This window comes from Staurois parvus, unplaced genomic scaffold (assembly GCF_062004578.1).
Source record: "Staurois parvus isolate SC_StPar_1 unplaced genomic scaffold, SC_StPar_1.0 ptg002140l, whole genome shotgun sequence".
In the NCBI taxonomy this organism is placed as follows: domain Eukaryota; kingdom Metazoa; phylum Chordata; class Amphibia; order Anura; family Ranidae; genus Staurois; species Staurois parvus.
Genome location: NW_028319936.1, coordinates 2961877 through 2988910, shown reverse-complemented (window position 1 = coordinate 2988910; position 27034 = coordinate 2961877). Strand labels below are relative to the sequence as shown.

The 27034-nt window shown below is 36.1% G+C and overlaps 1 protein-coding gene across 1 annotated transcript; it reads left to right on the top strand.

Annotated features, from left to right (window-relative positions):
* The first annotated feature begins 1422 nt into the window (after positions 1–1422).
* GRHL3 (grainyhead like transcription factor 3) lies at positions 1423–26718 on the top strand. Its single transcript, XM_089665185.1, has 16 exons — positions 1423–1746; positions 8077–8263; positions 8596–8657; positions 8760–9093; positions 9190–9269; positions 9548–9701; positions 12189–12300; positions 12459–12553; positions 13974–14132; positions 14464–14539; positions 16660–16793; positions 18936–18964; positions 19693–19781; positions 22351–22436; positions 22820–22884; positions 25367–26718. The coding sequence occupies exons 1-16, from the start codon at positions 1730–1732 to the stop codon at positions 25479–25481; spliced, it is 1794 nt and encodes a 597-aa protein (XP_089521311.1). The 5' UTR covers positions 1423–1729; the 3' UTR covers positions 25482–26718.
* The last annotated feature ends 316 nt before the right edge of the window (positions 26719–27034 follow it).

Sequence of the window (27034 nt, the reverse complement as noted above, 5' to 3'; positions counted from 1 at the left end):
TAGAGGAAAAACCTAATAGGAGTTCCAATCCACATCCACTCTGTAGATATAACTAAACTCAAAAACATTTTTCCTGTAATTATACTTTAAGCAGATACTTTCTTCTGTTCTATTAAAATGTTACAGTAACATTTGCCTTAAGAATAACAAGAGGAAGATTACATTGACTGCACATTCTCCACACAGTCACAAGATGATTTTTAATATAATATTCACCAGACCAAGATGACTAATCACAATGTAATGCAAATTCAATGACTGCCTGTGCAGAGGCTTTGGATCTTGAGGCAGTAAAAGGCTACATTGTAAAATGTACCAAAAACACTTATATCTTGATAATCAGCTTTAATGTGATTTAATAGAGAGCTTCAACAATTATTAGTCCAGTTTGCCTTCCAATAAAATGTATTAAGAGAAATAGTAAAAATAAAGCAATATTGGTGTTGTGACCATTGCTTAGTGTTAGAACTACATTCCATAAGGATATTGGTCAGAAAAAGGCTGATGTGCAGGTAAAATAAATGATAGGTATGCTCTATCCTGGATAAATAATTTTTATTTATAGGCTACAATGTTATCTGCTAAAATGGCCATGAACAGTTAATGAATGTTGCTCTTTCACGTATGGTCCGGCCATGGAACGATCATATTTGTTGACTGCGGAATTGACATAAACACTTGCAATCTACTGTCATGTATGGGTAAGTAGATCACAGTATCACACTCATCTTGGAGGAACAGAAAGCTTTAAAAAAAAAAAGCTAAAAAAAGAAATCCGACCCATCCTAGCCTTATCTCACCGACTTCAGAGCATCAAGTATGCCTGCAAGGGTTTGTTGTACCCCATAGACATCTTGGTTATGACCCAGTTCCTCCCATTTCAGGTTTATTCCAGATGCCTCCAGAGTTTATGGGATGTATGATAATAAATACATAAATAAAAATACTAAACAATAATTCAGTGCATAATAACATGACATTATTATTAAATTATATTATCAAAATAAATGCTAATTTCATCAAGAGAAGTAGTTTGGCTGTCCAACTCATTAGGTTTTTATTACATAGAAACAATTTCTATTCATAAATGGACCTATACATATATACAACAACTGAGGATGAGGTAAGGTAAAAAAAAAAGTCAAATAAACTGCATGACTGTATAGAACAAATTGGACTCTTTTTAAGTGATTCATTCCAGATTTTACCTCTAAAACAATGCAGTTGCTTTATATACATTTATTTATTAAACCTAGATATACAGCAATTCTATACACCCTATTTAATTAAATGCATTCATAGATGTCATATTCATAACTCTGAATTGTTGCTTAATCTTTTATCATTCAACCACAAGCCTTCAACAAGCATAGACACGTTTTTGGTTTTGGCTAAGTTTCGCCTGAAGTCTGAGTTTCTTTAGGAAATTTTTTTTTTGCTACCTGTTTAGGGGAGGTGTTTGCCCTGCTATGGTTCATTCATATATCTGCTCTGGCTCACATAGGGTTAAGTGCTGCACCTGCTGAGGTGTGCCTGTCTTAAGGCACCTGTTCCATCGACCAATCAGCTCCGGAGTTATACAAAGAGCCCACCTGTCAGAAAAGATACCTGTACACAAATCCTCACACATAAATCTAAAACATCATTCTCCAGGGGATGCCTGTGCTTAACAAGAATTAGAGGAACAACACATTTTGGAGAAGAGCCATTTACAGAACTTTGAGGGAAAATGTCCAACGAACTAGAGTAAGTACTCATGATTACGTACACAGCTTTTGCTTTATTACAATGCTATACTAAAATACAACTTCCTGAAGCTGTACTGTATTACTATACAGTAGTTATTGTTTGTTTGTTGGTTTTTTTTTTCATTTTTTTTAGTTTGTGTTTTTATTTTTCTATTTTTATGTCTATCTATCTATCTATCTATCTATCTATCTATCTATCTATCTATCTATCTATCTATCTCAGCTATTTATCTGTATTTTTTAAGTATGTGTGCTTATTTAGTTGTGTATATTTGTGTATGTATGTATTAGTTATTTATTTGTATTGTTAAGCATGTGTGTTTGTATATGTTCATGTCTGTCTATCTGTCTAGTAGTTATCTGTCTGTATGTTTAAGTGTTTATTCATTTATTTGTGTATATTTTTATGTATGTATGTATATACTAGCTGTTTGTAATTTTAGGTGCATGGGTTTGTTTATGTTCATATCTGTCTGTTTGTCTGTCTATCGATCTAGTAGTTATCTGTCTGTATTTTTAAGTGTTTATTTATTAATTTGTGTGTATTTGTATGTATGTATGTAAATATTTGTTTGTATTTTTTAAGTATGTGTGTTTGTGTTTATCTATTTATCTATCTATCTATCTATCTATCTATCTATCTATCTATCTATCTATCTATCTATTATCTAGTGTTCTATGTCTAATGTTAAACTGAGAGTACAGCAGCATTTTTATTACAAAATATACTGTACGTAATTATTTACCAGTATGTTCTAATGCCTTCATTATCTAGCAATACATTTTTATAGTCTAAATTTATTTTTTTACACTCATGACTTTCATTTGTAAATACAGTCAGCCTGTATGCAAAACATAGAATATTTTTTTTTCATTCTTATTTTTATATCCTTAGTCTGCACATTTGTGTATATAGTAGATTTGTATACAAAATGTAAGATGCGTTTTTACTTCTTTTTAATACTTAATCTTTACATTTTGAAATTCTACAGATTGAATTCAGTTTTAAGCGAACCCCTAGGAAATAAACAATAAATCATAGCAAAATAGGCAATTTTAGTGATGTCAATATCTAGAGAAATAAAACTTGCATTTTAAGACCCACCAATATTTTGTTTAAAAAAAAATTAGTTCTTGCCAAGCTTTAGTGCTTTGTGATTTAATATGTGTTTTCTATAGCTTGCATTTGGTCTGAGCTAAATTAATTTTTTTTAAGATCTCATAAATTTGACTTTGCCTAGTGCAAGTGTTTTTAGCTCCACCAGCAATGATTTGCTTGTATTACCTATGGCAGTGGTCAGAGTGCCTTAAAAGTAAGGTACTCTTTGTAAAAATAAACTCTTTGTTAAAATAATAGAAGGTGACTATCCAAAGCAGAAGAGAGACTGATTGAATGAAGTGCATGTCAGATAACTCTTATTGCTCAATAAATGACTTTGGTTTGAAAGAATTTTTATGTGGAGCTGCATGCACTAAACTGGAAATTTATTTGAATTCCAGCAATAAAACAAATCCCTATAAAATAAAGACGGTATAATCCATCTAATTGGAGTCTCTTAAAACATGCATGCAACTATTAAACTCTTTGGTGTGGCACTTTTAGAAAGGTATTAACTCATATCTTTCCAAAGACTTTAGCAGGTTCAATGAAAATCCATTTTAAGACAAAACAGTTTAATTTTCTTGTGACAACTTGGCACCAAGAATACAAACGTTGGTTGTCTTTGATTTTCGAGTTTCGCTCTTGCTGTTCAACAGTTTCACCCAAAACATATTGGAGTATATGCTGGCTGCTTATTAGCATAGGAGTTGTACTTATTTGCATAGCCAAAGTTAACTGAAAGAAAGCTGTCTTGTGGTCCTATGCTAAATATTCAAAGTGCTTTACATGTCTGGAGCCACTTTGTAAGGTCCTTTAATTCTTAGTGCATGTAATTATTCTTTTGTTGGCCTTTAGAAGTGGTAGTATAATGTACCTCACACCCCATAACAGAAAATTGCAATTCTACTTAGTCATTTCAGTGGAACTGTACAATGGTTTTAAAAGTACAACAGTCTTCTAATAGAAGACTGTTGTACTTTTAAAACCATTGTACAGTTCCACTGAAATGACTAAGTAGAATTGCAATTTTCTGTTATGGGGTGTGAGGTACATTATACTACCACTTATAAGGCTCCCGTGCCCTTGACACGCAGGGAAGAAGTCCCTGCACTTCTCTGGAAAACGCAGCCAGCTCAGGAACCTTGGTTCTCAGTTTTCCAATGCGGGCCATGTGCCATTAGAACTAATGGGACCCGCCCAAGGGTCCGCATTTCTCTGTGCGGGTGGTGCGGCTGCACAGATTTTCATGCGGATCCGCAGCGGCACCACCCACACATATGTGAACCTAGGGTCAGAGGTAAAACCTTGATTAACCAAATGAACGGGTAAAATGAGAGGCAGAGGTTTCTAAAGTACTGTTATCATTTGGGCAAACGCAATTTTTGAAATGTCATTTTTTGTCACTCTTCATACTTTAGACCTTCACAGAGCATTCTGGCTTTCAAAAAGTTTGAAAAAATGAATTTTCCATAGTATTTATTTATTATACGTACTTACATAGCGCTGTCAATTTACGCAGCACTTTACATATATATTGTACACTCACATCGGTCCCTAACCCTCAAGGGGTGTACAATCTAAAGTCCCTAACTTACATTCCTACATACACATACTAGGGCCAATTTAGACAGGATCCAATTAACTTACCAGCATGTCTTTGGAGTGTGAGAGGAAACCGGACTACCCGGAGGAAACCCGCGCAAGCACAGGGAGAACATGCAAACTCCAGACAGGTGATGCCGTAGTTGGGATTTGAACCAGCGACCCGAATACTGCCAGGTGGAAGTGCTAACCATTTAGCCACTGTGCTGGCCAGTAAAATAAATACATGATCCTTTTCTACTGCCCAATGTTTTCTTGGGATCTTTGATATCAAGCAGGCATCATAAGGGACTACTTACCATTGCAAGCACTGCTGCTTACATTTTCTTGGTGGTTTAATTCTACTTTTAAATTATGATGTGCGCAATTCTAATTTTTGGGGGAAAATATATGAACAATACCTCTGACCTTGACTGTCTTCTATAACTTTTCTGAAAAGAAACTTTGTAATTACATCAATGGGGAAGAAAATTTCAGTCATTTGTATTTACTGTAAAATAGCAATAGACAAGAAATATTTTCCTGTCTTTATTTTAGATTTGTTTAAATCCACATCACACTACAATATATAGGCAGCAGCTATTGCTTTGACTGTGGCAGTATTAGTTTGTGTTGTATTGACTCTGTACCAAGACGGATCAGAAAAACTAGGCAGCAAATATTGTAAGAATGCAGGCACACACATAGATTGAACTACAATTTCGTTAGAACGGTCACACGGGCTCCAAAATGGCATCCACGTGAAGCATGCTTGTATTACTATTGTGCAATCTGGGCCATTTCTCAACTTACTAAGTAACCAGTCTCTGATATAGGTAGGAGATGTAAGGAAAAAATGATGATGTAATTATTTACCCCTACACATGCTAGTAGGCAAGGTGGCCTACTCCAAGAATAGCAAAGTCAACATAGGCCAGTCTTTCTGTATAGTTTTTTTTTTTGTTGTTGCTGAAGTTTCCATCAGCTTGACCTTTTTGTTGATAATCTGTTTTTATTTAATTACCTGCTGCTCAGGTATATAAATATACCTTTTTTCAAATGAGTAATAGTTCCAAAGTATTGCTTAATTTTCTACAAATAAAAATCAGTCTTTCTCAAACGTGCACTAGTAAATGTTTGTAGTGTATGTTATGCAAAATAAATCTGCAGACTGGCATAAGCTCATAGTTCTGTATGCCAAGAATAGTTTGGCTCATCAACTAAGACTAAAGGTAATACACCCAATTCAACAAGGCATAAAACTATAATTTCTGTCAACCCACCTACACACACTGTGCTACAGGTAACACACCCTTTTCATGCCTTCAGCTAGTCCATCAGACATTCAGTGACTTCATTATCATTCTTTTGTTGACACCATGTTCAAGCAGGATTCCGAATGATCTACACTACAATAGTTCAACAGTCTATCCCTACTAGAATCAATTGTGGAATTGTGGAAGACTATTCGTATTCACAGCTCTTGCACTAAAGAACCCTTTTGCAATTATTTTTTCCAGTTTGCAAAGTGTTCTGTTTTTGCAGTGAACAACTTTTCACTAAACTTTCTATATGGGTCAAATAAATGTAAAAAAATGAATATGGTAGAATGTCATAGACGAGGTGGGCACAACTCATGAGCACTACTGTACCTGAAACTCTAAATACTGCTAGTTTGTCATAAAGGAGAAAGCTTATCATTTTTAGACCAATTTGGATTGTCACAAAGCATTTTTTATGTGAATTTTGCATATTTAACTGCTTGTTTGCCTATAACGCCATGTTCCCATGTTTTCACACACAAGAAGAGAAAATTGCAGGCAGTTAATTGGAAGTAATATTTGATATTAATTATTTGATACAAATTATATTTAATATATTTTGCACCTTTACTAAATGTCTTCTGATTTGTCTGCATTTATATATTTATTCCATTAAATGTAAAACAGAAGCACATATTTAAATATTTACCTCATATTACTAAGATTCTATTAGGCTGCTTACATTCAGATACATATCTTTAAAAAAAACTGTAAAAAGACCACAGCTACCATTGTAAACGTCCGTATGTGTACAGAGTACATATTTATACATTGCACTGTGCTGGAGGGACTGAAAAATAGAGTTTTCCTGGAGAACAAAAGCTGCTAGTTAGGAGCGGCCAAAAGTAAAGAAATGACAGCTCAGAGCAACCTATACAGAACAAATGAAAATAAATGATTGAAGATAGAAGCCTAAGTATTAAAATAACATAGGCAGGTGCCTTTCCAGTTGGTTGAACCTGTAACCTTCCTGAACAAGGCTGGAAGCCGTGAGCAACATGTGTTTGCTTTGCTATGAAAGCATGGCTTGTGGTCTAATAGGAGGAGAATTAGTAACTATACAGCCTGTCACCCACATCAGCAATTGTCTAACTTGAAGGTGTGTGGTAACCGCACTCTCTTACTAGGTATCATGTTTAACTGAGGTATGAAGTCATAACAGCCAAAGACCCACTATTTTCTGTATAAAGCTATATGCCTTTGTGTAAAAGCCTCATATACCCATATGAAGAAAAATATATTTTAAAAATATTTTTCCCAAGTATATTGACATATATTTGAAATACTACAATTTTGGCCATAGTCAATATATTTCATCAAATAAAATTCAAAAAAAAAAATTTCAAAAAAATAAATAAATAAATAAATAATAAAAAAAAAAAAAAAAATATATATATATATATATATATATATATATATATATATATATACACATATATACTGTATGTTGAAATGCATTTTTATTACAAAATATATGAAAAATATTTTTAAAAATACATTTCAAATACACTGTATGTCTTTAAAATACAAATCTACATTTTTGGAATGCATTTGCAAATATATGTAAAAATGTATGTTAAAATTAATTTTTATATGTTAAAAAAAAATCTGAAGAATATATTTAAAAAATATATTTTTTAAAAAATATATATTTTGTAAATATATTCTTTAGATTTTTTTTTTAGCATATAAAAAAAGTCATTTTAACATATATTTTTACATATATTTGTATTTTTAAAGACATACAGTCTGTTTGGAAATGTATTTTTAAAAATGTTTTAAAAAATGTAAAAATATGTTTTGTAATAAAAACACATTTCAACACATACAGTATATATATATATATATATATTGAAATATATTATTATATTTCAAATATATTTTTCTTCCATGTGGGTATACTGCACAGTGTGCACCCATACATTAGATCAGCAGCCTCATGTAACTTATCAGAAGTTAGAAAAAATAAGAGCTAAAGTCTGGTAACTTATCAGAAGTTAGAAAAAATAACAGCTAAAGTCTGGTAACAGTCTACTACTGGCAAACATTAATATAGATAAAATAGTGTGCATTGATATAGACAATAAAATGTATTAATATACAGTAAATGCTATTGTCCATGTATTTTAGATTTTGCTGCTACACAAAAAAAGTTGGTACATATGATTCTGACCGGACATAAAAACGACAACAACAAAAAACCAATTACTACTGTGCTATTCCAGCTGAACTCATTAAATAATGCATGTACAACATAGTTTTTTTTTTATCTTGGACTTCTAAACCATAGTATATTTATAAATAACCATTTTTTTCTTTTTAGTTACAGGCCAGTCATGCTTCTCCAGAATGACAGCATCAATTTCCAGAAATATTCTTGCTGCACTGATGAGGAGACATGGTCCAAATACCTGGATAACCCTATGACTGCAGCTACAAAAGCTATGATGAGAGCAAATGGGGACGATGATGGTGTTACCGCATTGAGCTTTCTTTATGATTACTATAGGGCAAGTACATTCATAGTTATTCATATTTGACAACAATGACTTTTAAATCCAGGGCAGACTAAAGGACATCCATGATTGAGAAAAAATAGTATAAGTGGCATTACTTTCTATTTAAGTATCAGACATGTCTACTTTACCTCTTGTCTGCTGATGTTCCTGACTCCTTTTGTTATCGCCTTGCGCTTTAATTCCAGATAACTCCTTAATAAAATGGACAACAATTTAGCACAGTGAGGTTTTGCACCATTCATTTGACAGGTTACAATTGTGGCCTTTTTAAACTTACATGATGTTCATACTTGATTTTAATTCTATCCTTTGTCTTGCTTTAGGTTCCTAAAGAAAAAAGAATGATTCCACCAGGATCAACAGAACGTTACGAACAAGTAAAAAGGTAATTTTAGAAAAAAACATTTAGAAATGTTGGTGTGTGTGTTTTTCTTTTAATTTAATGTATTTTTGTATTTACCAAAACTGTTTTTATGTTTACTTTTAGACACTGCAGTGAATATGACTCAGACATTTCATCTTTTGAAAGTTCAACTCATATCATGAAATTTATAAATGATAATCCCTCTTCCACACAAGACTATGCGGATTCACATAAAAAGAACAGTTATTTAACACTGGATTGTCTGATAAATCCCAGTAAACTGACTGTACCGGCAAATACCAACAAATTAACCAGTGATACACATGAGGATTTCATGACCAGGTCATGCGATGTGTATGAGAAGAATTCACTAAACAATCTCTTTGAGCCATTACATGTGGCCCAACAACCACAGCGTTGGCAACCTGACAGTACATTTAAAGAAGACAACCCAGAGGTAAACATCACTAACTATAGTCCACCATATAGTATGTATGAGCAATCTTTTTAAATATATTGGCCGTGTTTAAATCTACTATATTTTTTCCAACAGCCCCTCATATTCAATGATATTCTTAGAAGTCAGGCAGAATCCACCTGCTCCACGGATTACCTACCTGCTGAAGCCAATTGGTAAGTATTTTAAATACAGCCAGAGTTTAAACTGTAGTATAGCTTTAATACAGTGCATGCAGATAGATTTTTAAAAGAACACAGCAAAACCATTCAATAATCACATTGTGAGCCATGTGGAACTGTATTGAAGTCAAAATAAAATGGTCTCCATAAGTTTACTTGAGGGTTAGATACACTATAACTGATTATCTTTTGAAACTAGCTTTAGTTTTTTTTTTTCAATATTTGTCAAATATTCCAAGTGCATTGTTTAATATATTTAATCAATTCTGTAGTGACCTTGAATATACATTGGAATCCCCCAAAGCCATTCACGTTAAGTCTGGAGATTCTCCGATGGCATATCTCAACAAAGGTCAATTTTATCCAGTAAATCTTCGAATGGCAGAAAGCAGGAAATGTTTGCAACTGTCTTCCAATAAAGTCAAGGTATGTTCAACAATAACCAGAGGCCTGCACAGGGAAATTTGTTTGTATAGATTGAGAAATTTTGTAGGTAATCCTGAGTATGATGAAGCACCCTTACGGATAAAATTCAAAACACTAACAATGACATATAAAGCCATCCACAACACTGCTCCAATTTACATAATCGATCTTATCTCTAAAAATCACCCAAACCGTACACTCCGCTCCTTGCAAGACCTCTTACTCTCTAGCTCCCATATCTCCTCCTCCCATGCTTGTTTCCAAGACTTCTCCAGGGCTTCACCCATCCTCTGGAACTCTCTACCCCAATCTATCAGACTATCACCTACTCTACTTGCCTTTAGGCGATCACTGAAAACATATCTCTTCAGGGAAGCCTATCCCGCCCTCTGCTAATTCTGGAGTCCTCTACTCTTCCAACCACTCCATCCCCCAAAGTTACTACCTACTGTACTATTCACCCCTCCCTCCTAGATTGTAAGCTCCAAGGATCAGGGCAATCAAATCCCTCTTGTATTGAACTGTATTGTTACTGTATTATCTCCCACTATAATGTAAAGCGCTGTGCAAACTGTTGGCACTATATAAATCCTGTATAATAATAATAATAATGTAGCACTGACAAAACAGGGTATAGAAAGTGTTAAATTTATAGTTCTCCAATAAAGTGAAGGAATCAGAGCCTGCTGGGAACATAGCGGACATTGATATATTGAACCACACAATAAACAAACTCAGAGACAAAAAGACCTCATGAATTGGAACAAATGCATCTATTTCTGAAAGTCTAGTAAAATGACATGAGTCACTGAGAACACAAGGCTTTTTCTGCAGCGCAAACAGAATGAGACTATAAGTGGCGTTTACATATAGTGCTGTGTCTCCCCTGACAAACTGCCTTCTTTTCAGACTTTATAAAAGCCCCATTTAAATGTTGAACTCATTTATAAAAGACTGACGAAAATCTATAGATTTAATGTGTACTGAGCAGGCTGTTCATATTTTTCTAGTGGGATACAGCTCACAACAAACTTAGTCTCCCATAAAATGTATTTTCACACTAACAAGCCCATGGAAAAAGGAGTGTGCATTACTTGTGTATTAGGAATTCCATCAGGGCATGGAAGTATTCAGACTATAGCCATATTCTTGAAAATAATATACACTGATATTATTAAGACTCCATGCACACTGGACTTAAAAAAGAATGTCAGTTCCCTTGGCAGAAAAAAACACTGATATAGAGCGTTTCTGTCCACAGGTTAGGTGAGTTTAGCATTTTTTCTACCAGAAAGCTCCAATCAAAAACACAAACCAGAAGGGTTTATTTTTTGTCTCTAAACATTGAGCTTAACCCCCCTGGCGGTATTCCCGAGTGTAGCTCGGGGTAAAGTTTCTGTACCACAAGCGGTAACCCCGAGCTACACTCGGGAATACCCTGCAGCACTGCTCCGGGATCCCTTGATCACTTACCTTGTCCTGTGCTCCCGCAAAGTCCCTCCTGCAGTGTCCCTGGCAATGTCCTCCGCAGATGCCGGCATCTCTCATCTGGGTTCCATCCCCTGCGAGCGTCGGGACGTACAGGGGACGGAACGGTGGGAAATTTGAAAATGACAAAAAGTGACATTCATTAAATACACTAAAATCACATAGTAAAACATGGCTGTATCAAAGCATTTCACATACATTTTGTCCCTAGTGCTTTGTCCTGTGCCCTGCCTGCATTTTTACTGTTCTTTCTGCCTGGAAAATGAGAAACGTCCATGGCGTCCAAAAATCGTCCCTTTAGGTCAAAAGCGATTTTAGACCAGCTAGAGAACAGCGATAGTAAATCAGAACCACTTGCAGAGTTGAGTGATAATGATTTGTGGGGAAATTCGTCATCAGACACTGAAAACGATTTTGCGACTTTGCTCAGTGATGTGCAAACTTTGAGCTCAATTCAAATTTCAGTGTTTTTGGTTTGATTATTTTATTGAATTAAATTTATTATTATTATATTATTATTTTTTAATGATTATTTATTAAATAATAATTTATGATTTTGTGTTTCAAATTGTAACATACCCGAGATGTTTACTAGACTCTTGTTTGGACAGATTTCAGTGAGTTATTCCTAAAAATTACAGGCCTACAATAAAAAAAATACATATTTCCATCCAAAAAATGTACCACTTTGAGCACAGAAATATGGACCTAATCAGACTGCTAGGGAGGTTAAAATATGTCTCTAATTGTCCTAATGTGCATGGGCACATGATGTAGCTCTTTAAATTGGGAACATTCTTGCATTTTATATTGCACAGTACAAAAATTATACTTAAGGAAACAAAGTAAAAATGGTAGTAAAGGTTGTTTGCATTAAGTTATTATACAGTTCATAATGCTTTCATTGATGTTTTATAGTTTAATACGTATAATATGTCTAGTTTAATATGTATAGCTATATACATACATATATATGTTTTTTTTGTTTTTTTTATGCAGAGTGTTGTAATGGTTGTCTTTGATAATGAGAAGAATCCTGAAGAGCAATTAAAACGCTGGAAACACTGGCATTCCAGACAGCCAACTGCAAAGCAAAGAGTTATTGATGTTGGTATGTCCATTTCAAGTTACCTAGCAAGGCCGATTTAACATAAAGACTTGGAAGGGATCTCGTGAAATCATTTAGTAATTTGTTTAGGGAATTTTAAGTTTTATATCACTATTGCATTTCTCCTGAATGTGCATTTAATGGATATCAATGTCTTCCAGCCGACTACAAAGAAAACTGCAACACCGTGGAGAGCATTGAAGAAGTTGCCTATAATGCCTTGTCATTTGTATGGAACATCAATGAGGAGGCCAAGGTGCATGACCTGTTTATATTAGTGAATCAACTGTCTTCAGGAATGTTAAATGCAAGCAGCAATTATAAATGCTTACTCTGAAAAAGGTTTATTTAGGTATCTACAAGTACATAAATGCTGACCTCTCCTGAAAATTCTAGTTGCCTGGCATTTTTGGTGACCCTCTTGGTTCAACATTTTGAGTTGCTATCTACAAACAGTATGAAGATATGGGGTTGATTTACTAAAGGCAACCATACTGTGTATGTTGCAGGTGCAGTTGCAATCTGCAAGGAAATTTGCTCCAGAGCTTAGTACTGTAAATGAAGGAAAACTCTGTTGACTTCCATCATTCAATCATGTGCAAGTAAAAATTATTTTTTTTTAATTTTCCTTGCATGCGATTGGGTATTCTTTGCAAAGTGAAGCTTCACCTCACTTACCAAACTCTGGAGCAAATTCCCTTGCACAGTGCAACTGGATTTGCAAAGTGCACAGTCTATTTACATTTAGTAAATCAACCCCATGTACTTCTGTCTGTTATCGTGTGCACATTAGTTTTAGGTCAACAACTCTGAAAGTATTGAACTGAAGCCAAAGGCAGCCAGGAATTCAACTGACAGCTCCTATAATTTTGTTGATTTGTTCCTTTTCTTTTCATATTCAACATACTTATGATTTTATAGATATGAAAAAAGTACGCTGTGTTTTTTTTTTCCCTTTTTTGTGACAGTTGAAATAGACTTTGAAGTCAGGTGTGCAACAGGTATCTGATCAAATACTGTAGATAAAGAGACCTCACAAGCGATCATGAATGTGTAGTACAAAGCTCTACTATCCTCAGATGAATCTAAAACTACCCCGTTTACCTATACAACAAGCTTCCTGTCCAGAAATCTACAGATCTGTAATTCTGTATGAACTTGGAAAATAATCCAGTAGTGTGTTATAGGCTTGTAACGTACAAAAAATAAAAGAGTGTCTTCACTGAAAGTAAAGCAGGTGCACACAAAAGTAAACACAGTTGCTTGGCAAAGAGAAAGATGAGTGAAAACGGTTTTTGATACAATCTTGGTTCCCACGTAAAACGGAGATACTTTCTGGGTGGGTTTTGAGCCTGAGGGAAAATTAAATTGTTAGGATCTCTGGGGATTATCTCCAAGGGAGGAAACAGTTGGAAGCATTGGCAAGGAGACAGGTGGATCCAGTGACAATATGTTAGTGTTTAAAATTCAGCTCCATTTAGAAACAAGACTGGACAAGTGGTTAAGTCCTCCATCCGTAAATGTATCATGTGATGAAATTGTGGTATTATAAGAATATTGGACCTATTTATCAAAGGTCACAAGCTATATGTTGCAGTTGTATTAATGTGGGGAATATTGTCTAAAATTGTAACATGAATCATTGCCTAAACATGTACTTCTCTGATTGGTTTCAGATCTTCATTAGTATTAACTGCCTGAGCACAGATTTCTCATCTCAGAAGGGAGTGAAGGGTGTGCCTCTAAATCTCCAGATTGACACTTATGACTATGACACTGGGGTGAAGAGACTCATTCATCGGGCTGTCTGCCAGATCAAAATATTCTGTGACAAGGTATGATTAGCTACAAATGAAGCATGTAACAGCCATTAAATCCAGTGTGATAAACAAAGAGCTAGACAGCAGATAACTTGCACTCTAATTCCCAAAGCCTTAATAAAACAGTATTATGGTGATGAATAATAAGTATTCAATTGGAAAAAAAAAATTCCCCATAGAAACCAATCAGAATTATTCCTTATCAAACCTAGGCTGTGGGAATAGCAGATGTAAGCTGAATGGTTGCTAAAGGCAACAAGTAATGTTTTTTTGCCTTATGAAACACATTCATTCATCAGGCCCTTGATATTTGCATGGAATGGAAATTATACTTTTATTTACATAGGGTGCTGAGCGCAAGATGAGGGATGAAGAGCGCAAGCAGTTTAGAAGGAAAGGAAAGGGTCCAGACACCAGTAAAGGTAATTTGGTAAATCTACTTGTGCCTAAAGTGTTACTAAACCCACAACAGTAAAATCAGTCTGTATATGCAGTAAAGCATGCTTGTTATACTCATTGTGGAACCTAAGGGATTAATCCTCTGCATTGTGTAAAAGTGCTGCTTGATCCTGACTTCTCAGATCCTCACCTTCTTCCAGTGTCCCCCTCTTATCTCCTGATAAGACATTGTGTGGATTGCTAGAGAGGTGTTTTTTCCTTGGGAGAGTGCACAAGTGATCATCACAGGGCCAATCAGCACTGTCCAGACAGAGGTCAGGGGTTCTGCATCCTCCTAGAGCAAAATTAAAACTCCTGCAAGATTGATCAGTGTTTAGCTGGACACTGATAGAGCTCATTATACTGCTCTAACTGCTGATGAGAAAAGGTATTTAGCAGTTTATGTTTACAAAAATAATTGCATTTCCATGTTCTGCATACTGTGGGAGACCAGATATAGTGAATCAAATACAGAAACAAGGATAAATATATATATAAACCTGCGCTAATAAGAACCACAATAGATAATCAATAATCAAAAATGAGGTGTAAAACATATAGCAGCTGAACACAAAAACCCTGATACTAGGCAATCAACAATAAATACATAAAAGTGCAGCGCTTAAAAAGTTACAAATAATCATAAGAAAGCTGTGAAAAAATGTGTCAAAAATATTGTCCATCTAGAAATAAAAGAAAGGAAAAGTCCCAGAGGCTGTTATGAAACAAAAGAAATCCAAGGACAGTTGTCGTGTCACCAACCACTTCTAGGTAGGAGCTGTAACGTTGTGACGTCACTCCGCCGGAGCCTTGAGTATGTTCGGCGGCCATCTTGGATTCCCTCATGGTCACTTTTTTGGATTGTCATATACCAAATGGAAGGAATAAATGCTATTTCAAGCAGCATCACGCTATTGGCATCCTTTCTTTGGGCTGTTTATGAGCTTACCAACCCACAGAGCTTTACACGGAGGACAGCAGAGGTACTGCAGATGACCCAGAGAGGGGGACTCCAGACCAGGCTGTAGATATCCTTTAAGGGACCTCCAGCTGACCACAGAGTATATATCCATAAATGTGTATTTTTATTGCGCATCTGGTGAGTGCGTAATTCTACTACTTACCTGGCAAATCACCTAACCATTGAATATAGAGTGTGGAAAACTAATTCTGAGATCATATATTTCTGGATCTCCAGCATGTCACTTCATGGACATTTTATTATCGCATTATTATTTATTACATTTTTCACTTTATTAGCACCAGCAGTCACTTTACAGTGACACTATACAGCGTGATCAGGTGATGTTCACTTTGTCACTTTATGGACACATCAGTGCAATTGCTATTGGTCACTTTATTTACACTAACAGTCACCTTGTTTATCATTGTCAATCATCTGAAACAGTGATATATTCACATATCAATTTATACCTTTATGTTTTTGGTTTCATATCCTCATGTTTGCATTAGCACTTTGATTTACTTGCACTTTATCAATTTTCATGATATTCAGGTTTTAGCACTGCACCTATTAAATAACCACTACTACAGAAGGCTTACCAGAAAGGCATGACCCCCTATTAAGAGTGGTCAATCGCACTCTGTTAAACAAGCCAGAAAGCCGGTCACTCAAATCCTCCTCCAGATCACCAAAACAGCAGATAAGGATCTTCCAAACAATGGGCTTTAATTAGGGTAGCTAAACTATTCAGGATAAGGCTTGGACTCATAGTGGAAAACATGCAAAGAAAGAACGCTCCACATAGTGTGAAACCATAATCACAACATTTATTTAAAGTATGGTTGTACTCACATGTAAGCAAACAGCACTAGGGATTGATTGGCAAAAAAACCCCCCAAATTTTCCAGTTTCCAAAATGGCCGCCGGCTGTTCACGCAGTAGCGTGTGTGCGTGGCTCCACCCTGATGGGCTTGTTATCTAGCACAGCATCAATTGGCTTTCTTTTATTATCTACAAATTTGCCATTCGGGGGTGAGTTTACTACATGTAATTCTTAAAAATAACCAATGGTTGAACTCTTTTATTCTGTTGGATCAGTTTCCACCTCGTAACACTTACTTAAAGTGTTTTGCCTTACAGATATAAAAGCAGCTGTACTCCCAGGATACAGAGGATCAGACATCACATACCTGAGGCCAATGACAGATATGGAAACACAACCAGTGTTGTTCATCCCTAATATTCACTTTTCAAATCTCCAAAGATGTGGCGTGGTAAGTATCTTGTGACAACATTATAGAAAAAAAATATTATAGCTGATCTTTTATTTCATCACATATGCTCCTCTATATTGTATAGTCTGATCTTTTTATTAAGTGTTCTTGCATGGCAAGACCACTTACTGTTATCTCACATATATATTCTTATTATTATAGCCAAATTTACCACCCTAACTCCTCCCACAGTTTTTATACTACATAGACAGTAATATACCGAAACGTGTGGATTGTTACCGATTGGTGTACTATTACTTTGTGGAACGTTTCGCCGAATGGTTCACAAAATATCAGCATTTTTGTGGTGAAATTGGTCTCATAGGAATGAATGAATGTTCAAAACTAGAGTGGGAGCTGACAAAAGCTAGAGTGTGAGCTGAAAAATCAGGACATGATTTCTAAACTACCATCACTCCCTCATTTTCAAGCCCACCTACACAAATCTTATATCAAAACGTTTAGCTATCCCTGCTGCCACTAACAATGCCCACGGCTAAGCCATAGTCCTGATAGTTTTTACAATATGACCATTTGTTTGTAACTCACGCCGCCCATTGGCATTCATTGAAGCTCCACTCTAGCCACCTCAAATTTGAAGGGCAATTTCTAAACTGCAACTGTGCCTTCATTTTTAATATTTCAGAGACATACTATGCATCAAAATGTAGGCCTGGGTCTTGTGATTATCACAATATAAAGCTCTTCGGTGTAGGATTTATAATTTCTAAACTACAACCGTTTGATGTGCTATATAAATAATTAAAAGTTGAAATGCTTTTCTCACTCTTGCCAATCAAGCTTGCCATGTGAACTTTTTAAATTTGATCAATCAATTGGTTAGTGTAATGTTTACTATCTTTAGTCACTCCAAATACTCCACACAGTTACTCTGCCCACTCCATAAACTTACTCTGCCCAGTCCAATCTTTTCACAGTTACTCCAGCCACTCCAACCACACAACAGTTACTCTAGCCACTCCACCCAGTTACTCCGCCCACTCCAATTGTAGACTACTGGTGGAGGCAAAAACACTTCACACAATTTTTTTATTATTATTATCATTATTATTATTATACAGGATTTATATAGCACCAACAGTTTTCTCAGTGCTTTACAATATAAAGGGAGACAATACAGCAACAATACAGTTCAATACAAGAGGGTTGGGAGGACCCTGCTCCTTGGAGCTTACAATCTAAGAGATAGGGGCTGGTGGTACAAAAGGTAATAACTGTGGGGATGGACTGGTAGGAGGAATAGAAGATTCCGTTATTAGCTGAAGGCAGGATAGGCTTTCCTGAAGAGATAGGTTTTCAGAGATCGCCTAAAAGTGGGCAGAGTAGGCAACAGTCTGATAGATTGGGGTAGAGAGTTCCAGAGGATGGGGGAGGCTCTGGAGAAGTCCTGAAGATGAGCATGGGAGGAGGAGACAAGGGAGCTAGAGAGCAGGAGGTCATGGGAGGAGTGGAAATGACTGGGTGATATTTGGAGACAAGATTGGTGATGTAATTTGGGGCAGAGTTATAAATGGCTTTATATGTTATTGTTAATGTTTTGATTTTTACTCGTTGGGCAATGGGAAGCCAGTGGAGGGATTGGCAGAGAGGGGTGGCAGATAGGTGGATGAGTCTGGCAGCAGCATTTCATGATCGACTGAAGAGGGGATAGCCTGCGATTAGGTAGGCCAATGAGGAGGGAGTTACAATAGTCAAGGCGAGAGATCTTTTGTTCCATTGCATATTTTTCCCTATATTGGGCATCCAAAATAGGTTTACACCAAAAAAATGCAGCTTAATGGATGCATAAATAAATTGCTGTGGAGTAAAATTTGGCATGCCGCATTTAGGTAGCTTTGTGTCAACTAGGTCACTCTAAAGTCTTTATGTCTTTCTATATTGTGTTTTGAATGTTGCCCACTTGTGTTAAACTATCTGCTGAGTAAATAGCAGGCATAGGAATTTTAACAAGATAAACACATCTTTCAGTGTAGGATTTAGCTAGCCGCGCTATGAACAAGATACAATGACTACCCTTTTAGACATAGACACCATGGAAGCACTAGAGAATGTGTTGTAAACTTCAAGTTGTTTCAGCACTGCCTTAACTATGACCTTACACTTTTTCTTTGTCTATTCTAGGTACTTCCTGCTGTTACAGATAATGACAGGTAGGAACATCTTCCTTCCATTACAAAATGCATCTGGGATTCTGCACTATTCTTTTTAATATCCAGGTAACCATAGACAACTGTATCTATGGTTTGTCCAAAATAACAAGGGAAATTTGAGTATTCACCATACTATCAAATCTGTGTGTGAATATTTTGATGAAATTAGCAATAGATATTATTATTATTTTTAAAGTTCTTAATTTTATGGCGTTACCATTAATATATGCAATTTGAAAGGCAAGTCATACATTATGCAAATTTACTTTCCTTCAACCATGGGTTGAAAGACAAAAAAAGTTGCTCGATTTGCCCATCAACACAGTCAGTGTTGATGGGGAAATCCCTCCCATTAGCCTATTGTATTTTGACAGCGGGACCAAAGACCACTGCTGTTGGCTATAGCCGCCATCAATATTCCAATGAAAAAAAAAAGACAGGTTAGTTCTACTGAAGTCGATCTATTGATCAACTTCTGTACAACCAACCTGCCCATAGATGGATCAAAATGCAGCCGGTTCCTGTTGAAACAGCTGCATTTTGATTCGTCTATGGCTGTCTTAAGTCCCATAAGGTTAAACAGAGAAACAAAGGTTAATGCATCCAATTGACTAAATTTGTAGATGTTGTTGATATCTCTTCTTTACATAACACAATGAATGCAATTAAATTATGTATATGCGTAGACCAAAAAGAGGGCTTAGGCTCATATCTCCTTCTGTTTACAGGTTAGCCCTAAAAAGAAGTTGTCCGTCCTTCACAGACACATTTGACGTCTCTCCATCTAAGCAACAGTCTACTAAAGACTCCCAAAGAGGTATATGCTGATGCAATTAGTATAGCTATGACGAAATGTTTCTTGTCAAATCAATGGCACTAATTTACTAAAGGAATATAGGCTGTTCATTTTTCAAAGTAATGTTCCTCTTGGTTTAGTGAAAGTGTTGAAAATTCACTTTGCAAAGTATACCCAATCATGTGCAAGGAAAATATAAAAAAATATAGAAAAAAGAAAAATTATACTGCAAAGTGAAGAGCTTTTTTGCCTTTAGTAAATCAACCCCAATGAATCCATACACAAAGACTGTAGTTATTTTGGTGTAGTCAACCAACTTTCGGAGAGTACAGGGAATAAAAATGTAGTAAATGCATGCCAACATATGAGAACCAGCTTTGAGTTGCTTTCCAAAACCTTCTTAATTGTACAAAAACAGACACCTAGAAAGTAACCACTTTATCTTCAGGATACCGTTTATGATTGTGATCAGTTTATGATAAATGAACCTTTTAATTACTTCAGTCTAAGGATTTTATTAATGTTAAAATGTTTCTAGCATATCAATTTAGATGTTTAAATCTTTGGTTTAGTTAAATGCATTCCACATTTTTATCTACTTGATTTATTTAAACAACCACTGCCCTCTTTAATGACTTCAGTTGAGGAAGTCTTCTTAAAATATGTTTTGCATGCATAATAGTACGCATACCTGTTAAACACTATTTACACAATGACAGCAAATATGTTCAGGGATGTCAATGAAATGACTTGCTTAAGTAGAATTTAGCTACTTCAGGCCTATACTCATTCATATGTGCAAAGTACAGAATCATTTATATAAATAAGTGCTCCAAGTGGAAGGTGCATATTGTATTTAAATATCAATCACATGCTGATTGAATTCATAGTTTTAAATAGCATAAAAGTTGCCAACTTTCAGATATGTACAATCAAAAATTATTTTGGACTTTTTCTAGCCTTCAGGGAAAGTATAGTCCGTTTTATATATGTTATCCATAGTCCCAAGCTTTTTACACACCTGCATGCCCATCATGTTCATGTTAAATAAATCGGAGTAATGCACTGCTACATTTCCATGGTTTGCCAAAGACTGCCAGTGAGCTTCTATGCATTTAGGCTAGGTTCACAATTATGCGGGTGGTTCGGCTGCAGATCCGCATGAAAATCTGTGCAGCCACACCACCCGCACAGAGGAATGCGGACCCGCGAGCGGGTGCCATTAATTCTAATGGCACGCCGCCCGTTCTGGAGAATGCAACCGTACTGGGAACCGAGTGGGGTGCGTTTTCAGAAGAAGTGCAGGGCCTTCCCTGCGTGTTACGGGGCACGTGAGTCCATTCAAATGAATGGGCTCTCGTGCCCACACAAAACGCGGCCCACACGGCTGCATATATGTGAACCAGGGGTAAATGAGGTTGATTTCCTAAAACTGGAGAGTGCAAAATCTGGTGCAGCTGTGCATGGTAGCCAATCAGCATCTAACTTCACCTTTTTCAACTAAGCTTTGGCAATAAAACCTGGAAACTGATTGTTTTCTTTGCAGAGCTGCACCAGATTTTGCACTCTCCAGTTTTAGTGAATAAACTCCAGTGTATTGGGCACTAAGGGCTCATGTACACTGCAGCTGATAAACCCACGTTTAGGAGCTGTTCAGCGTTTTTTTCAGCAGCCCCTGAACTCACCCTAATGTTTTCCTATGTGTCCATGTACACATCTTCATTTACAGTCATTTACAAGCAGTTGAGTTTACAGTCATTTTTTTAAACGCAACAAACTTGCGTTCAGACGTCGATTTTATCAGCGTTTCAAACACAAAACGCTTGTACACGCAGCTAAGCGCATCTAAACTTGGCAAATTGCATTTATAAGCGTTTGCGTTTGAAATTTTTTTTTAACTCTTCCAGTTCCCAATGCTGTCCAGAGCCTTTTTTCATCATGAAAAATGCATGCAAAGAGTCTTCAAGGTGCTCAGATGGATAAAACACTGAACACAGGGTGTTCCTACCAAGCTTGTCACACATTGTAATGACCAATTCACACCTCAGACCTCTCCCACCCTTGGAAACAAAAGATATGTTAATGCCCGTTCAGACCTCAAATTACTCCTGAAGACCCCCTGCCAGGTGACCTTAATGACTCACTCCAGCAGACACCTTCCCACCCTTGGAAACAAAAGAAATGTTAATGAGCAACTCACCTAATTATCTCAACACATACTGCTGTGTCTGCTTCTACTGTGTGTATTTCTCTGAAACAGTCTGAAATAGTTAATAATTTACCACTTTTCAGTGCATTCAGGGCATTTGGGAGGTTCTCCTGTGCTTATCTTTAAAAAACGCTTCTAAATGCAAGCGCGCATAAATGCATTATGCAAATGCGGCTAAACAGACTTTGTTTTAACCTACGTTTTCCAGCAGTCAGTTTCCATTGTTCAGAAACATCCCATGTACATGGGGCCTAAAGCTTTAGTATAGACTGTTAACTAACTTAAGGATAGTTAGATCGATCTATACTAATTCCTGTTTATGTGGTATGTTCTTCTACAGTTTTTCACTTTTTAAACTTTATTGCATTTGGTTTATTTTAGTATTATTATATGTACGGAGAGAAACAGAAGAGGTTTTTGATGCACTGATGCTGAAAACACCAGATCTTGTTGGATTAAAGAAAGCTGTAAGTAAAATCATATATATTCATATCCACTAAACTTTATCCTGTCAGCTACCATTTTCTCCCTAAAGTTTCACCCTACATGTCTATCAGATATGTAATAGTATACCATGCCATACAATGACATCTGCTTTTGTGCAATCCATCAGCAGTGTCACATAAAATGTCATTATCTCACAATCACAGTTTCATGTCACCTATATTGTGAAATATCCCTCTTCCGTATGTACTTTCTTCCAGTATGTTTTTTGATTTTTCAAGTGATAATTTACTTGAGTCATTACACTAAAAACCTTTCAATAAAAACATGTTGTACATAAAAGCATTCTGTCAAGCTACCAGTGTGTTACAATCTAGTACATGAATGTGTTTCAAACATTCCACAGATCTCAGAAAAATATGGTTTATTAGAAGAAAGCATATCCAGAGTCTATAAAAAATGCAAAAGAGGGTAAGTTTCCTAAATGTTTTTCCATCCATTTGCCTTTTTATCATATCAATTTCAATATTTTATTCTTTTAACCACTTGCCTTCCAGAGGATTTACCCCCCTTCCTGACCAGGCCATTTTTTGTGATACTACTTTGCGTTACTTTAACTCAAAATTGCACGGTCATGCAACAGTGTACAAAAATGAAATGTATGTCCTTTTTTTCCCACAAATAGAGCTTTCTTTCGATGGTATTTGATCACCCGTGCATTTTTAATTTTTTGCGCTATAGACAAAAAAAGACCTACACTTTTTTTTTAAAAAAACAATATTTTTTTACTTTTTGCTATAAAATGTATCCAGTCCAAAAATTTTAAAATCAAATTTTTATACTAGTAATGGCGGCGATCAGCGACTTACAGCAGGACTGCGGCGGGCATTCAGACACTGGGGAGGAACTGATTAACTGTCACTGACATCCCCAGTGACACTAATACAGTGATCAGTGCTAATAAAAAGTACTTTCACTGTACTAATGACACTGGGCAGGAAGGGGTTAATCTGAATGCAAAACACTAGGGGGGCAACTTAGAAAAAATCTCATGAGTTTCCACTCACTGATTCTGACTGATTATTTTGAGTAAGTATTTGAAAGCAATATAGCACTATACAAATACAGAGGGAAGTAAAAAGTCTACATTAGACTAGGTTCACTCTGCTGCAATCCGATTATGATCTGATTTTCAGTGTGATTATAGAGTGCAACTTGGATGCAGCTTGCACCAAATTGGATGAATTGCACCAAAGTAGTACAGGAACCTCTTCCAAACTTGTGGTGCGCTGAGTTGCATTGATGTGAACAGACACCGCTGAAAACAATGTGTTTTCTATTGTCATGCGATTCTCTGTGGCTTAAGCAGGGGCTGACTGACAACTCATGGGGCCCCCAGGCAATAGGGGATCATGGGGCCCCTGTGTCCTTGCCCAAACTCAAAAAAGCATATGAAAAAGGTACCAGGGGCATCTCATGGGGCCCCCTACTGACCCTGGGCCCTCGGGCAGTGCCCGAGTTTCCAAATGGTCAGTCCGCCCCTGGGCTTAAGTCTCATCTGAAATTGCACTAGTGTGTACAGTGCCTCAGTCATGCAATACATTTCTTTTGGGGTTTTATTTTTCGATCCTATTTTTCTACTTCTACCCTTGACAATCTTATAAATCTTAATGGTTTATTCAGTAATAGTAAACTTTTGTTTCCTAATAATATAGGCACACAGCTTCACTAGGGAAAAGTCTTTTTAAATACAGCCTAACACAACATGACAAGTAGAAACAAGTCTGAATTATTAAGAAATGCAGTTGACTTTAATTTTTCCAAATGAATGATCTCTGTTTCAAAAATCAAAGGTTATGTTTGTGTCAAGTCAATGCTTAAGAATGTTTAACCCATATAAAGAGATTATCATGCATAAAAGTACACTAACTAAGGAAATCACTCACATTCTGGAATATATTAACTTCAGCCTTGCAACTGTGTTGTTGCAGTGTTCCCTAGCTAAATAAAACTGCAGCATGTTTTGAGTTTATATGATCCTGGTCACTTTAGTACTCAGGAATATAAGTACTTGGTATCTCTAATGTTAACTGAATAAAACAGCAGTTCCAGCAGAAATCATTTGGAAAAAAAAATAAAAATCTGCTGAAGACAGATAAAATTAGTTTTGAACCCTTGATGACTGTAAGAACGGTTGAGGCAATGTTACAGGCTGCTAGCCAGAGATCTCCCTCCTTTTAAGATGAAACCAAAGAATGAAACTAGTACTTGGGTCATAGGATTACACAATAGGCTTGACAAGAAAAGTCATGCACCTGAACAGCATATTCATCACATGAAACTTACATTTCCCTAATTCTAGCTAAAAAGATCTACTAAGCCCCAAAATACATTATAGTAAAAAATTTTACACGGGGTCTCATACAATAAAAACCAAAACATATGTTGTATGGTATTACATTAAGCTCACAATCCCTTAAATGCCTCTGGGGTTGATTTACTAAAGAAGTAGTATGTAGGTAAACTTTGTTTCTTTTTGATAGCCAATCCTGTGCAAAAGAAATTATTGAAAGTGAATTTTGATTCGCACATGATTGGGTGATTTATGTGAATATAGCTTCATCTTATTCACTGAGTTAAGTGAACATTTGCTTTGCAAATGAAACTTGTCGACTGGTTTAGTAAATCCATTTCATTGTGTACAAATGCAACGACTTTATACATATATTGTGCCTCACATTATTTTAGCAACTCATTTTGCATATACCACCAAGCTTCTTTTAAATTTACTGTATATAAAATATATTCTGTGGTAATTGTGGTGCAAATTTCCTTAAATGGTCTTAATTATATCGTGATGATAGGTTTAGCTGTAGCTCAAAATAGGATGCCATGCAAGACTAACTTAAAGTATCTAAACTCTAAATAACATTTTGTTTTCATTTTTCTTTAGGATTTTGGTCAATATGGACAATAATATCATTCAGCATTACAGTAACCACATGGCTTTCCTTCTGGACCTCACAGATCGAGATGGCATTATCCAAGTTACACTAAAAGAGTTATAACATTCTTTTGGATGAACAGAAGAGACTCATAAGACTAAGGGATGAGACCCTCAGTATGACAAACCTCAGAACACTGCTCAATGCTTGCACTTGTCCCAGGTGAGCAGAACATCATATCATCAAGTATTGAGAAGACTATGCTTCTTGGGAAAACTGATAAGGGACTTCTGTGTCACAGGAGGCCATCACATCAGAGGCTCTGTACAATTTGGATTTATTTTTATGGTATCCATAACTGGAAAATTTAATGCTTGTGAGGATGAGTGGCTTGAAGATTACCTCTTTGCACCGTCACCAAGGATGTAATGACCACGTAACTGAGATTGCATGGATTAACTTGCTCTTAGATAACTGCCAAGGGCAAATGGCAGGATGGCAGAATGGAAGGGCAAATGATACAAGTACTATAATATGCAGGTATAAAGTGCAATATGGTGCTTAAGACAAAATGGTACCAAAGTCCAGCTGTGTGTCTTAACCACAGTTAACAATCAGAAATTCACTTGCATCAGTCCAATTGCACTACACTGCTGAAATTATCCATTGTTGTTATAGATTGCTAGATATTATTGCTCTTTGCAGTATTACATAAAACCCAAAATGTGGACTTGGAGTGTTCAACCTAGGCTTGATTAGATAACAATGAGGCATTTAAACCTTTGCCTCCTTTAAATACATAAGATATACTGACGTATGTATCATGTATGTGCATTTTAATGAGCACACACCATATAAATTATGACCGGGAACCACCAGTCAATCAACTACCGGAGATAGGAAACTACAAGTCCAATTATAAATGCCAAATCCTGGTGAAAGTGGGTCCACAGGCACACCTTATTGGTTTCTTGTGTCCAAACATCTATCAAGGCTTCTCACAAAAAGTAGTACATTTTTTGCCTAGCTGCTGAATATTGTAATTACCTTTTTAAAATAACACTTTTTTTTTTTATAAAAAAAACGGCTGCCAATTTTGAACCTCACCCACCCTCCGATTTTTAAAGATAAAATGTTACCCATACAAACATTTCCTATTGCTGGTTTGTAGATTTTTTTGTTAGTAAATATATATATGTTTGTTGTTTTATGTTGTATGTATTTTATTGTGCAGAAATGCATTATTCCATTTCAACAACGTCTTATCACATTTCTCAGTCTTTGTACAATTTTTGTTCCAATTTTTTTATATTGCATAAATTTAGAAAAAGGCTAATAAAAATGCCTGGAAATTTTTATAGAGTTGTTTAAGTTAATTATGTTGCTTGTGTAGATTGTTAAAGGGTCACTAGCAGAGGCAATTGGCAGGCTGGCAGGTCACAGGCAGCAGGCACTTGGCAGGCTGGTGGGTCAGAGACAGCAGGTACTTAGCAGACTGGCAGGTCACAGGCAGCAGGTACTTGGCACTCTGGCAGGTCACAGGCAGCAGGCACTTGGCAGGCTGGCAGGTCACAGACAACAGGTACTTGGTGGGCTGCATGAGAGAGAATGGCAACCATAGGCAAGACACAGATCAGGATCAGGCACGTTGGGTCAGTCACTAGCAGGCTTGTCAG

Bases quoted from the DNA above. Each gene is read 5' to 3' on its own strand.
- GRHL3 (XM_089665185.1), top strand. The intron at 9,270-9,547 runs GTAAGTATTTTA...TCAATTCTGTAG, and splicing joins CTACCTGCTGAAGCCAATTG to TGACCTTGAATATACATTGG. The intron at 12,301-12,458 runs GTATGTCCATTT...AATGTCTTCCAG, and splicing joins GCAAAGAGTTATTGATGTTG to CCGACTACAAAGAAAACTGC.